This window comes from Propithecus coquereli, unplaced genomic scaffold (assembly GCF_000956105.1).
Source record: "Propithecus coquereli isolate 6110/MARCELLA unplaced genomic scaffold, Pcoq_1.0 Scaffold775, whole genome shotgun sequence".
In the NCBI taxonomy this organism is placed as follows: Eukaryota; Metazoa; Chordata; class Mammalia; order Primates; family Indriidae; genus Propithecus; species Propithecus coquereli.
Genome location: NW_012153896.1, coordinates 135,699 through 150,405, shown reverse-complemented (window position 1 = coordinate 150,405; position 14,707 = coordinate 135,699). Strand labels below are relative to the sequence as shown.

General features: G+C 53.4%; 1 protein-coding gene across 1 annotated transcript; it reads right to left on the bottom strand.

Annotated features, from left to right (window-relative positions):
* Positions 1–4,341: 4,341 nt before the first annotated feature.
* LOC105825032 (pepsin F-like) lies at positions 4,342–13,823 on the bottom strand. The gene is made up of 9 exons (XM_012662694.1): positions 13,771–13,823; positions 12,465–12,624; positions 11,457–11,574; positions 11,254–11,372; positions 9,896–10,095; positions 7,755–7,871; positions 5,875–6,019; positions 5,691–5,789; positions 4,342–4,503 (listed from the first exon to the last, which is right to left on the bottom strand). Exons 1-9 carry the CDS (start codon positions 13,821–13,823, stop codon positions 4,342–4,344), a joined length of 1,173 nt encoding a protein of 390 aa, XP_012518148.1.
* Between the last annotated feature and the right edge of the window lie 884 nt (positions 13,824–14,707).

Here is a 14,707-nt window from a genome sequence, read left to right as displayed (position 1 = left end):
GCAATATCCATCTTGGCCACTAGGTGTCAGTCCCCTACTGACCCTTTGCTGCTGGATGACCTTTTTCCCTGGGAGACAATTCACTCCAGCAGAAACGCAGGTCACCCCGGCAAAGGTACCGTCTTCTCTCTGTTGGAGGTCTTTCACTTTCTTTTATAAAATAATACTTAGCTTTCCCCCTATCTTAAAAGCAATCGCTGAAAAAAACTAAGAGAAATATAAGAAGAGAGGAAAAATTGCCCATAGAGCTGCCTTCTGGAGATAATGGCTGTTATATCTTTTGATTAACTGTTAACCTTTTGGTCTTTGATGTATATTTGAAATAGTAACAGCTTATGCTACTATGTGACTGGCACCGTTCTAAAGGTTTTATATGATTAATTCACTTAGTCTTCACTATAGCCCAAGGAAGGACTATTCTTTCCTGTGATTTTTTTTACTTTATATTAATATAATTTTACAGCTTTTTTGAGATGCATTTTACATATCATACATTCTCCCATTTAAGGTGTACAGTTCAGTGGTCTTTATTATATTCACAGAATTGTACCACTAACACCATGGTTTAATTTCAGAACATTTTCAATATCCCAGAAAGACATTCTGTTCTTATTGGCATTCCTACTCTTGCCCCGACTGGAAGGGACTCTTCTTATTCCAGATTTACAGAACAGGAAACAGGTGTCCAGAGGTGAACTGTTCCAAGGTCGTGTGACTTGTCGTTGTCAGAGCTGGGGTTTGAACTCAGTCAGAAAGGCTCTGGGACTTGCATGCCTGGCCACCATGCCGTCCTGTCTTCTGTGCACGTAGCAATCCTGGGGTCACGTCATCTTGTACTCTATTCGTTTCTCTTAACATCATATTTCTCATGACATTAAATAGTCCCCTGAGACATGACTTAAGATGGCAGCATGAAGTTCAATCTGTGCTATGGACGCTCTGTGTTTAACAGACATTGGGGGGTTCCAGATTTTCCCTTGTTGGGGAGACTCTGAGGATTACGTCCTTGCTCATTCATGTCTGTGGGCATTTCTGACCATTGCCTTAGCATAAATCTTGGAAGCAAAATTGCTGGGACAAAGACTATACATATTTTAAGGACAAACCATCTCCAAAAAATTGTACCAGTTTATTCTCTTAAAAGAAATGTTCAACAGCCATCTTTTTTCCCAAAATAAATGTGTTTTATTTCTTAATATGCTTTAATACTTTTTTCATGTTACCAAAATGATAGCTGCAGGCTAATGGCATCACGTAGAACTAAGGACGCTTACTCAACACAAGCTATCGATAGAAGTTATTGTCGGTTGCTCCAATTTCTCCTCACTTCTTAGGAAACAGCATAACAATAACGAGAAGAATAGAATGAGATTCTTTGCAGAAGCTCTGAAACGAATCCCAGGCAACATGCATTAATAAGAAAAGCATCTCAGACTGAGGGCCTCTGATGCAAAACCAGAAGTGGGAATCGTTTAACCCAATTCTCTTCCTGAGGTCCCACACAACACAGGGATCCCACAACTCTAAAAAGTTTTATTTTATTTTATTTTTATTTTATTTTTTCGAGACAGAGTCTCACTCTCTTGCCTGGGCTAGACTGCTGTGGTGTCATCCTAGCTCGCAGCAACCTCAAACTCCTGGGCTTAAGTGATCCTCCTGCCTCAGCCTCCTGAGTAGCTGGGACTACAGGCATGCGCCACCATGCCCGGCTAATTTTTTCTGTATATTTTTAGTTGTTTGGCTAATTTCTTTCTATTTATAGTAGAGACGGGGTCTCACTCTTGCTCAGGCTGGTCTCGAACTCCTGAGCTTAAGCAATCCTCCCGCCTCAGCCTCCCAGAGTGCTAGGATCATAGGCTTGAGCCACCGTGCCCGGCCTTAGTTCATTTATTCAACACGTATTTCCAGAGGGACTGCTGTGTGCCTGACACCAGGTGCTGGAGCCAGACAGATCTGAGGAGGCTTCCCCCATCTGGGGGGACAACATTAACCACCTTGCAGGGAGTCGGGGGAGATAACGGAATAATGTGTGGAAAGCCCTCAATAAATCAGTTGGAGCTATTTTCTTACTCTTATTTGTGGTTTCTGATCAAGAGAGAGGTCGTGTATGGTTCCATGAAGACCTAGTTGGAAAATGAGTTTTACAAACTTGAGTCTCCATGAAGCCCAGTTTATATTTACTGTTTGTTTAAAAACAAAACCACGCTGGTCTCACCCTTTCCTTGCCCTTACACTATACACAATCCTATGCCGTCCTAAAGGGATGGAGTCCACACATACAGTGGATTTGCACATAGGTAGGAACTGCAGGGGTTTGGGGTGTGTTTCAGGGTGTGGTGGCAAGAGGGGGCTGCTAGTCTTTGGGGGAACCCTGGGAGGCATGTTTCCAAGGCAGACCTGCCTGGGAGTGGAGTTCGTTGAAGTCCGTGAAGATGGTATCTCAATGGTGAGGGATGTGGGATGTGGGAATTGGGTCCAGGGACAGATGACCTCTGGGACTGTCACAGGGAGGACACCCTTTCCTTTGTGGGATGGCCTTGACAGAGGTAGGACATCAGATCGGGTGGCCCTTCACGGTCCTTTCTAGCCTGAGGGTCCCTTGAAATCAGGAAGTTGTCCTTTTGTGACCTGGTGTCTTCGCACACGCTGCCTCTGTGGCCTGGGCTGGCCTTCCTCCTCCAGAGCTGGGAAATTCCTGGTCGTCATTCAAGATTGAGCTCAATGTCACCCTTCCTGGAAACGTTTTCCTGGCTCCCTGAAGACAGCGCATTGCTTGTTTGGCGGCCTCCCGACACCTCTGTGGTTCCCCATCAGGCCCTCACTGTTGAGTGTTAGAATTTGTCTCTTTTATCTGTCCTCGTGACACAATGGCCAGCCCTCTACCCCAGGGGCCCACGGCAGTACCTGGCACATGGTGGGTGCTCAGTGAGCCATATGTGCTGAATGACGGGATGATGAAGGAAGGAAGACAAAGCATCACTTTTGCTGATGTTTGTCCCACCGGAGTAAAGGGTATTACTGTGCGTTGAGATGGGCATTATTTTCTGTTTTTTTTATTCTTCCTGCCCCTTCTTCCACCTGGGCTCCCCTCCCTCTGCTGCCCTCATCCTGGGCCTCTGCCTGGGGTCTCCAAGTGGGAGGAAGTGATGCTCCCACCCCAAACTTCCCAAACTGTGGCAGCTCAAACCTAGTGGTTTCGTGGCTGTGCCCGGTCAAGCTCAGGATGCCATGCTCTGGCAGGCTGGCGCCTTTGTTGCCCCTGGTGCTGTTCTATATGAGAGACCCGCTCCCCAAGACAGCCCTTGAGGCCAAGGGAAGGGCCGTGCAGGGTGTTAATGGCTAAGGAGTCCTTGTGAAAAGCAGGACTGGAAGGGACATTGCAGCAGCAGGTGGCAGAGAGCTGGTGGCCCAGGTCCTGTGCCTGCCTCGTGGGGAGCCAGAGTGGAGCCACCTCCCTGTGAAGGGCCTTACCCAGAGCCCACCTTGAGCAGAAGGCCCCTGTCAAAGGCCCTTTGAAGATGGGAAGAGGAGAATCTGTTTTTAATTATCCTTTACCGTCCTTCTGCATAAAGGACAAATGTGGGCGGGGCAGTCACAGACTCTTCCACCTGTCCACAGCACCCCTCTGCCACTTCTTTTGGGGCCTACTCCTCCCTAGCTCCAGCCATGTGGTTCTAGAGGAAGCTGTCAATCACCTCTAGGTCCCAGGCCAGGCCACCTGACCAAGCAGAGCCAATCATAGTACCCCTTCCCTGGCTACGAAGCTCAGTCCAGGGCCGAACACATGACCCGAGGGGGACCAATCAGAGTCCTCCCCGGTGCCCTGGTGTTCTTTGAGCTTCTTTCTGGTTAGATGCCCTAAGGACGCAAAGTCCTGGGGCGGGCAGAGGCAAAGTCTTCCACCATGGGCAGAAGCCCAGGAAAAGAAAGCCGTCAGGCGAAGAGATTCGGAGATGAAACAAGGAAAGGAGGGAGGTAAACAGTAAGTGGATGGTTTGTGATTTCTTGGGCCCAGTCACCAAGATCTCTGGACCTGGTCTGGTTCTTGCAACTGCCCCAGAATCCTGCCCTGATAAGCCTCCCTTTTCCTTCCAGCCAGCTGGGTCGGGCTCCTCTCCTTTGTGGTCTGGACTTGATCCGAGAGTCCTGCTTCGTTGCGATGTACCTTCCCGGCCCAAGCAGACCATGACTGTTAGCACCATTGAAAAGAAAATCTTTTATTCTCCACTTAGGGCTTTGCAGAGCACCACACACAGCTCACGTCAGCTCCCCCGGGCGGGAAGCCGCCGGAGGAGTGTTGGGGTTTGTGTCTGGGGTGGGCCTGGCTGCTTTCTGGAGAAGTTACAGCGATGATGTCGCACGAGCCAGGCCAATCATGTTGTTCGCTCGATCAAACACGCTGAAATACAGCCTCAGGAAAACGTCTCCCAAGATCCAGGTGTTTGTGTCCGGCGATCTGGTCTGGTAACTTTCGAAGTTGGTGTAGCAGGCGCCTGAACGGTCCTGGAGAAGACCACGGAGACACGCAGCGGTCAGCCTGCGTCCTCACCTGCCGCCCCTTCCGTATCCAGCCCCGGCGGCTTCTCAGCTTGGTGTCTCTCCTCTGCCAGGAGCCCAGAGGCTCTCCCGATGGGGGAGGAGCAGCTGCCCACCCAGGACGCAGAACCGCTGTGTTTTCCCACACGCTCAGCCGTGTCTCCGCCTCTGACCCTCGTTTGCGCTGTTCCCGCTGCGAGAATGCCTTTCCTTCTCCTCCTCACCCCTCATCCTTAAAGACTGAGCTCCGGCACCCCAGCCCAACCCAGGGCAGCCTTGCTGGACCCAGCCTTGGCCTCCTCAGCCACTCCAGGCTGGGGCAGGCGACTTTCCTCAGGGGTCCCCTGGTCCCAGCTGTGCCCCCAGCCCCCTACCATGCTGGATCACCCGGTCTGCCAACTCACCTGCCCTGGGCTGCCCAGCTCCCTGGGGTGCCATTTGAGGGCAGTGTGGACCTGCCTCTAAGCCAAGCAGGCCTCTTCCTACCTCTGCGAGGATGGAGCTCAGGGTTGTTTAAATTCTGTCTCTCCCCACGGCTTTCTTCTGACCCAGTCAGCCTCCCTGACTCCCATGGGCCTCAAGTACATGCCAGGTGCTGTGTGGTCCCCATGTGTCCTTCTTCATGTCAACCTCCTAAGCACCCCACAGAGGGAGTGGCTGTTCCCCTGCTTCGCAGAGGAGGGAACTGGGGCTCGGCAAGGTGAAGTTGTGGCCTGGGACCAGGGTAACCATATAATTTATCATCCAAACCAGGACAGTTTGGAGAAGGGAAGGGAGCACTGTGAGTCACTCTGGTGGGACAAGGCGTTGGGACTGTCCCCAGTCAACCCTGTCTGTCACTATTCCTTTGGCATATTGCAAGCAGTGCTGTAGCCGACTTCCCGTGTTCAGCCTTTGGAGTGTCCTGGTTGAACTGACGCTCCTTGGGGCAGATGCCCTTCTGTCCCTCCCGCCCTGTTCCCAGCACGTGCCGGCACGGGGTGATTATTGCTCAGCGTCTGTCGGAGACAATGGGTGTCCCAGACTGCCCCTGCCATGCAGGTGTTTGTTGTGGGGCTCGGTAGGGTCTGCAGTGGCTCAGCTTGGCCTCCGGGGGGCCTCTTCCTCCCGCAGCCCAACCGTTCCCGTGAGTCCCGCGGGGCTGGGCACCTCACCTTCCGGATGTAGGCACTGGGTGGCACCGGGTAGTTGACGCCGCTGATGACGAAAACGATGTCAAACAGGGTGTCGACGGTGTCACAGTGGACACTGTACTGTCGGAGAGAGAGGAGAGAAAGGATGGCCCAGATGGTCCCTCAGTGCGTGGCGGCCCGGGCGACCTCAGGCAAGACCCTTTACCTCGCCTCCATTGGAAACCTTGGCTTTGATGCTTTGCTGGACCGAGGCGATAGAGTTATGCGGGCCGGTCAGCATGGAGGTCCCGGTATCAATAATGGCCTGGCAGCCGCCGTTACAAGCAATAACTGTCCCATTCATGGTGATTCTGAGATGGGGAAAAGCAGACACCAGGGTCACTCTACAGCCTCCCTCCATCCCAGCCCTCCCTGGCTGTCCCCAGAACAGCACTTCAGCTCGTGTCCCCACTCTCCGTTTCCCTTTGCACCGGGCACACTGACCTTCTGTGACTTCCTTTCGGTTCTTGAATGCTCCAACCTGTTTCTTGCCTCAGGGCCTTTGCACATGCTGGCCTCCCTTTCTAGAACTGCCCTCACCCCCTCTGTCTGGATAATTTCTGCTGATCCTCTAGGTTCCGGCTTAATTGTCACTTTTCCAGGGAAGTAGATCCGGCTCCTCTCTTCGCCACCCTCATCATCTTCTTGCTCGTTTCTAGCAGGTACTGAAGTGGGGATTCATCATTTTGTGACTCACTGGTTCATATCTGGCTGTCCTACTGGATGGTGAGGACTGTAAGAGCAGGTTGTGTCCTCAGTGCTTCCACTCAGGTGCCTGGCGCACAGTGGATGCTCAACGTATGTTTGTTGAATGAATGAACGAGGGAAACTGGAGACCTGTATCCGGTATCTGATCAATCGCGGGGCCCCAGAGTGAAGCAGGAGGCCTTCTCAGGCCGCAGATGCTCAGAGTGGTGGGAAGGGGCCGCAGGCTGCTCCGGAGGTTGCTTCCCAGGAGTCCCAGCTCGGACGCTGAGGCCCCTGGCCCAGGCAATGCCTAAGGGGCTACAGATGCCTCCAAAGGACATTGAAGCTTTTGCCAGTGGCATCACACGGAACCCAGTTGGTTACTGTCCCTGTGTTCCCTGGCATTCCAGGTTCCTGATTCTCTCACAGTCCCTGGCCCCACAGCATGCTGAGGATGGGGTTGGGTGGGGACTGTCCTTTTGTGTGATTCTCTTTCAGCTGGAGAATGAGGCAGACCTCTCTCCATTGCTGGGTATCTTCTCCCTGGGGTGGCCAACCTTCTGGGTGTGCCTGGGACTTCCTTTGTTTTCAAACTGAAAGTCCCGTGTACTGGAAGCCCTCTTGGTCCCAGGTAAACTAGGACAGTTGGTCACTTATCATGCCTCTGTTTGGCCTGGTGAGTTTCTCCCTGATCCGCTTTGCTCTGCACTTTAGGGTCCTCAGACCACCCTTCCTGCCCACACCACAGCACGCCAGGCCCCGCTACGCTGCATGGCCTCTTCCAGGGATCCCAGCTTCCCAGCCCTGTGGGGCTGCCCCACTCCTACTCTCAGTGCCCAAGTCTCAGGCCCGATCTGTCTTCTCTCGTCAAGACCCTGGTCAGGAGGTCTGGAGGGATTCGGAACCACAGGGGCACTGTGTGTGCAGGTGTCTGTATGGCTGTTTCTGTGTGTGGTGTGGCTGTGTGTGTGTGCGTGTGTGTCTTGTGACTGTATGAGTTTGTATGTGTCTGTGACTATCTGTGTAGCTGTGTGTGTGTGTGTGTGTGTCTATGCATGTGTTTGTGCATGCATGCGAGTGTGTGTGCATGTGTGTTTGTGTGTCTGTGCATGTGTTTGTGCATGCATGTGTATGTGCATGTGTTTGTGTGTCTGTGTAGGTGTTTGTGCATGCATGTGTATGTGCATGTGTTTGTGTGTCTGTGTATGTGTTTGTGCATGTGTTTGTGTGCCTGTGCATGTTTGTGCATGCATGTGTGTGCATGTGTGTCTGTGCGTGCATGCGTGCATACATGTGTGTGTGCATGTGTGGGGAAGTGTGTGGCATCACTCGGGGCAGGAATCAGAGGCAGGGGCTTACCTGTCCATGTGTACCTGCCAGTAGAGGGGTTGGGACACTGGCACCCAGTTAAGCTCCTCCTCATAGTAGGAGGGGTCCACCCCGCCAAGCATCAGCACGCTGCCTCTCTCTTTCCGGCTGGAGGGGAAGAAGAGCAAGGGCTCATTGCGGTGAATACTGGGTAGCATTCTTCAGGCTCGATGACACACCAGGCGCTGCGCAGGGGTTTGCTATCGTTGCTCACCCAATCCACACACTCACACTTCTAGGGAGCAGGCACTGCTACGATCTCCATTTTATGGATGGGGAAGTTGAGGCAAAGAGGGGTTGAATACCTGCCCAGGGCTGGTCACATGGCTAGTGAGTAGCAAAGCTGAGCTTTGAACCCGGACAATCTGGCTCCTGAGCTGGGCTCTGACCATGCCACTCTTCTGAGAAGGGCCAGGTCCCCTCCAGCAATCAGAGCAGACTCTCAGATGCAGTTGGAGGATCCATGGCTAGGGGCGTCTGACCTCCACCTTGCGCAGCCTGTCATTTTTCAGAAAAACTGAGGCCCGAGGGGGACTAAGGGCCGTGTGTGCAGGCTCACACAGGGCTGGCTTCGTGGGCCTGCGACCTGTGCCATCCACAGGGCCCTGTGCTTAGAAGGGCCCTGTGCCTCTGCTGTTGCCGTTTTGAAATTCTTAATACTTTTTGAACAAGGGTCCCCACATTTTCATTTGCTCTGGGCCCTGCAAATTACATAGCTGCTCCTGGGCTCGTGGTAAAATCTTAGTGTGGGAGGAGCATCCCTGCAGACCCCTCTCCTCCCGCATGGAATCCATCAGCAAATCCTGTTGTCTCTCCTGGTAACCCCAGCCTGCCTCCCCACGGCTCTGCCTCTCCCCTGGGTCCGGCTGCCACCCTTTCTCTTCCCGGCCTCCATTCTGTCCAGTCACCCTCCAGCGGGCACCCAGGCTAAGCTTTCAAAAACAGAAGTCAGATCATGTCTCTTCCCTGCTTAGCCCCCTGCCAGAGGTCTCTGCTCCTGCTTGGGACAAAGCCCCAGGGCAGCATCGTCCCTGCCTCCCCCTCCAGGGCCCTGGCGGGTCGTCGGTGCTACAGCTCTGCACATGCGTGCGGTGCCCCTCTGGGCTCTGCACTCACGCTCCCCCGTGCCTGGCTCTCAGAGTCTCAAACCTGGCTCCTTCCCATGGCAGGGGTCCCAGCTCAGAGTGCCCTCTCCCCTGCCTGTTCTATCAGCCTGATTTATTGCTTTCAGAGAACCAATTACTGTCAGGAGTTGTCTTTTTCCTTTAACTATTTACTTATTTCGTGTCTGCCTTCTCTACTCGCCTGTCTGCTTCATGTGTACAGAGCAGCACCCGGCACATAGTAGGTGCCCAATTATCTCCTTTGATTGGATACAAGTGCCCCTGAGGCTTAGCGAGTTCAAATAACCCGCTTACAGTCGGAATATGGAGCCGGGCTTTGGACCCAGGTTCCCTAGAGCTACAGCCTCAACCACCACACTCTCCTGCCTCCTGCGTGGCTCTGTGGGGCCAGCCACTGCCTTTGTGGGGAAGACACGGTCTGTCAACAGGGTCCTCCTCTTGTCTGTGCTCCACCCTTCTCCCCACCCTCTACCAGACCCTAAGCCAGTCAGGGGACGCAGCTTTTCTTTACCGAGCCCAGTGACGGGAGACTTGCTGATGGATTGACCACCTGCCAGGAGGGAGAGCCCTGAGGGCTGAGTTCGAGTCCTGCCACTACCCATACGCAACTGGGAAACCTCGCGCAAACCCCTCTCTGAACCTGTTTCCTCATCCATTGAACGACGGGACTGGACGACAGGGGTCAGCAAACTTTTTCTGTAAAGGGCCTGATCGTCGATATCGTGGGCTTCGTGGGCCGTGCAATCTCTATTGCACTGCTCGACGCTGCCACTGCATGCGAAAGTAGCCACAGCCAACATGTGAAGGAGTGAACGTGGTTGTGTTCCAACAAAACTTTATTTTTAAAAATGGGTGATGGGCCAGATTTGGCTCCCAGGCTATAGTTTGCTGACCCCTGGACTAGACTGTCTCTAAGGAAACTTCTGGGTCAGATACTCCATAATTTTCATGCGACCAAAAGTGTCTTAGAGCTGAGTTGAAGAAAGGGCTTGTCTAGCTCACACTTACCTGCTCAAGTAGAAGGCAAAGACTTTCTCAGAAAGGAGGCCTTGTTCCCACAGGTTGTCGAAGACAGGGGTGGTTCCTTTAATGGCAAGGCCAGGATAGCCCAGTCCCAAGATGCCATCGAAGACTGAAAATTCCATGAGATTGCCGCGCTCCTTGCGGCTCAGGCCAAAGGCCTGGTTTTCGTCCACAAGGCCCCCGATCTGCGGGAGAGGAGGATGTTTCCGTGTAAGTGTTTGGGGCAGGGGCTGGGGCTGGGCTGGGGGGACGTGGGTGAGGAGATGCCACCAGCACCACAGTCACCGAGGAGGCTGTGCCGGGGCTGCACCTCAGATGACCATGGCCGGCAAGAACAAGAGTGCGGGTTCCGCGTGGGCCGTGCAGCAGATTCTGACAACACCTGCCCCTCTCTCGTGCCACCTAGAGTTAGGCTAATGGGCCTGATCCCCTTTCCCCAGGCAGGGAAACTGAGACTCTGAGTGTGAGCAAACGGTTCCCACTTGAGGAACCATTAGAGAGAGTAAGGTCTTCTTTTTGGCGTCACCAGGATCTGATGACAGGAATGGAGGAACTCCGAAAGCGGTCTTCTCTGTACCTGCTGGGGAAACAGTTGCCCATGACATCATGTCGCCACCTGGGTTCTTATGAAAGTGTTGCCTGGGAAACTGTGTGTGTGTGTGTCTGTGTATACTTAGGCACTTTGGGGGAGGGAGTCCCCCAGTTTTCTTAGATTCTCAAAGGCCTCCAAGGCCTGCAAGGGTAAGAAGCCATTTATCAGGCAGGGCCCTTCTGAACCTGTGGCCACCTCCTTTCCCTGCCTGGGCCGGAGGCCACAGACTGGGCCCCACACCTGCGTGGGTCCTGATTCCCATCCCAGCTCTGCCGCTTGCCAGCTGTGTGACCTTGGTCAAGGCCCTTACTCTCTCTGTTCCTTCGCCTGTAAAATGTCCACAGTGCCTGCCACGTGGGGTTGTTGGGGATGAAACAGTAACCGCAACGAAAGTGGCAGCACAGTGCCTGACACAGCGCGAGAGCGTGAAAGGGGGCGATTTTTGCCCACCTCTGTTCCTGCTCCCAGCAGAGTCAGCCTCACGCTAACTACGGGGAAGGAAGCTGCAATTCGTGCCTCCTCCACCCCGGCACTTCCGGTGGCTGACCCCGCTGTCTGGGCCAGCTTCCTGGAGGAGTCTGCATGCCAGCAGGGGCACCACCTCCCCAGGGACACAGCCCCACAGGGCAGGAGGCTGGCCAGGGGCGGACTTTGGGAAAGACAGGTACTCCCCGCTGACCCTGCATCTGGACTGGGGAGTGGTGGTCTCACCGAGGGCCAGCCCTGCCTCCACCTCTGGTCCCCGTGTTACCCGAACGGTGTCATAGCCAACATGTCCCGACATCCGCCCGGAGCCATAGGCGATGTCCATGCGCCGTTCCGAGGACTGGAATGTGGAGGAGAGCTGCGGCCTGAAGATATTGTGGCCACCTGTAGATACGGGAGTGGGCGTCCATCAGGTGCTGAGGAGGGAGCGGGCGGGAGGGCACGAGATGGGGGGCAGGGGACGCTCACCGCAGGCCACGCTCTTGCAATAGATGGAGGGCACCCACAAGTCAGTAGAGCCAGTGTCGAGGATGACCCTGAACTCCTGAGGGGGTGTTCCAATGGTGATGATGCCGACATAGGTCATCTGCCAGAGCCAGGGAGGGGTGGTTAGGGCAGGCCTGATTCCTAGGGTGCTTGCCTTCATTGGGTGTCCCCATGCATCCTGAAATTGCTTTGCAACTGCTCTACCTCGTAACCCCTGCTCAAGCCAACACCTTCACTTGAGAAGCCCTCCAACCTTCCCTGCAGCTCTCCAAATCCTGTCCACCCTGGAAGGCCCAGCCTCAGTGCCTCCTCCTCCAGACAGCCCTCCTAAAGTCACCAAGGCCACTGCGCTCTTTCCTTCCTCCAAACTCAAATCACGTAATCTCAATACCACACAGTTGGCCCTTTTATTTGACATTCATTTACTCTTTGCTTGTTTCTCTGGCTGGGCTATAGGTTCTTGAAGACGAGATGGGGCCTTCGGTTATCAGTAACAATGACCATATTGTTAGTGTATCATAGCCTCCCACACCATATGGCTCAGTAGCTTCTATTGGTGTGATTCTTGGGGCTGAAGAGGCTGAACTTCTCTAGCCAGGGCATCAAACTGGATTTGCACTTGGCTTTGTTGTCGTTTGATCGGACATGGCTCACCCTTTAATGCGACTGTTAGCTTAGTGATTCACTAAGTTCAGACAGAGCAAAAGACCCCAAACCAAGCACCGCTGTGGCTCACAGGTGTCCAGTGACATATCATTGGCACAGAAATGGACGTTTACCTGGCATCTGGTCATTGCTGGGCCCAATCACTGCAGACCGACAACGGAGGGTAGGAGTGCCTTCTTCTCTGGGCATGGGTCCCTGTCCCCACTGTTTCTGCCTGCAGGAGCCCCAGGCATGACCTGCCGGCTCACACCTCCACCTGAGGCCCAGTGCCCGGAAGGACCCCTAGGGGGCGCTCTGGGAGCTCCATCCTCCCTGCATACTCACGTCCAGGTAGTTCCTCATGGGCTCAAAATTCACTTGCCGGGGCTGATGATATAGGCTGAGAAACCTGGCGGGGTTGTAAGGATACTTCTCAAGGTAATCTCTCAGCATGTCGTTTTCCCGGAGGTTTTCTCGAATGGATTTGACCTTCATCAGAGGGATTCTTTAACAGAGCATTGGGAAGGGAAACAAGTAAGAGACGCAATCGGCTGCCCCTTGCTACAATGTGGCTGTCACACCCTGCTTTATAATTGTGCCTTGCCTTTTCCGAGCATTTGAACGAGTGCTATGTTATTATCAGGACAGGCCATCCAACGCAATGGAAAGACCATGGCAGTGGCTCTAGGTTTGAATCCAGGTTCTGTTGTATAATCTTGGGCAAGTCATGACTTTTCTGAGCTTCAGTTTCCCTACCTGTAAATAAGGTGGAATGATAACACCCCCCTCACGTAGAGTGTTTGGAGGCATTGGGTGAGATGGTGGATACGATGCCCCTGCCCTACAGTAGGTCTCGGCGGTGACAGCCGTCACCATTGCTGCTGCCATCTCAATGCATCTTGCTCAAAACAGCCCTGGGAGGGCGGTGCGGGGGATCATTATCCTTTCGTTACAGGTGAGGAATATGAAACGCAGGTAGGTCGTGACTTGGCTGTGGTCACGCTGCCCGTCAGTGGCAAAGCTGGGCCTAGATGTAGCCTTCCTGATCTGTCTAGGGTTCAACCAGAAGAGAGGGGCTAGAGAGGAAGCCAGGACATGAGAAAACTCAAGGATGCTGAGGTGGGGAATAAATTAGGGAAATGAAGAGGGTAGAGAAACAAGAATGAGTTGGAACAGAAAGAAACAGAGTTCTGCATACACAGAGACACCAAAAGAGACGGAGAGATAAAGGAGAGAGATGTGGAGATAGAGATGTAGTCACAGAGACACATACACAAGGAAACAGAGAGGGGAGAAAGCGGAGAGAAGGCCTACAAAATTATGCGGAAGACACACTGTTCCTAGATGGGACTACATCTACAGCTGCACAGGCTGTGCACTGAACAATTCTGGGGAGTGCCATTCACATAGCTTATGATGTGACTGGTGCCCCTGGAGTTGTGCAACCCCTCAGGCCTACCCCAAGACCCCTGGGTCCTACAGTGCACATGGCAAACTGCTCATCAGTAAGTGGAGACTTGAACTTAATGAGCGTCAGAGAATGATAAGTTTCCTTCTTCATTCCTGCATTGGAAGGAGAATAAGGGTGAGAGAATAAGGGGGCAAGAAAGTGTCCAGAAAGAGAGCTGATGCCACTTGTCCCATAGCTTACCTGACCAAGCATTCTGAGAGGGCCACCAGCCCGAGGACCCCAAGCCACTTCATGCTTCCTTCCTGAGTTTACAGCACTCAGGAAAGAGAAAGCTCTGAGTGCGCAGTGGCCGTCAAGGGTTGCTCATTTTAAACGTGCTCAGATCTGCCCTAATCATCCCCTTAAGGGCCACTATTTGGACTTGATAAGAAATACACACTTTCCTGATAAGATCTTTACCTCCATGACTGTTTGTGCAGAGGGGACCCGGAAAATTCTCAGAAAACAGAGATTTCTATTGTAATCTCTACCTTGGGGCTTGGCTGAAAAAACAAAACCAAACCTCACGGGCTGACAAAGAGCGGTAGACTCTTGCTGTCTTGGGGATAAAGGCACTGCGAATAACACTAACGTGATAAAAATCAGTGCCATGTTTGACACCCATGGTCTCAGGCAGCCTTCTCAGCAACGCTGTGAGGTGCGCATTGCCCTCCCCACTGGAGAGGAGATCGCTGGGAGGAAGAGGGGTCAAACCGCAGAGTGAAGATGTTGGGAGCCGCCCACTGGCACAGGAGTGGGTTTGGGCGGTGGCTGGCGCAGCGCAGGCGCTTCGGATGCCCGTCTGCTCCAAGGATCTAGGCTCAGCGGTATGACAGCTGTACAATATTAATGTTGGAAGAAATGTGACGTATGCATCCGAAAGATGTTGTTTTCATGCAATAAACATCTATTGAAGACCCACTGTGCTCTAGGGCCTGGGCTAGACACTGTGAAATCAAAGTCGAGCAAGACAGAGCAGCCCTTGCCTTTAGGGAGCTTACATTCTGGGGCCAGGGTCACACGCGCAAGGCCCAGGAAGCAAAGGAAATGAGTGGCAGTGCTGGGCGGGCCTCGTAGGCATGGGTAGTACCCTCCCACTGCGGGGGCACAGCCTCTTCTCGGCTCCACCGGCGGTTGC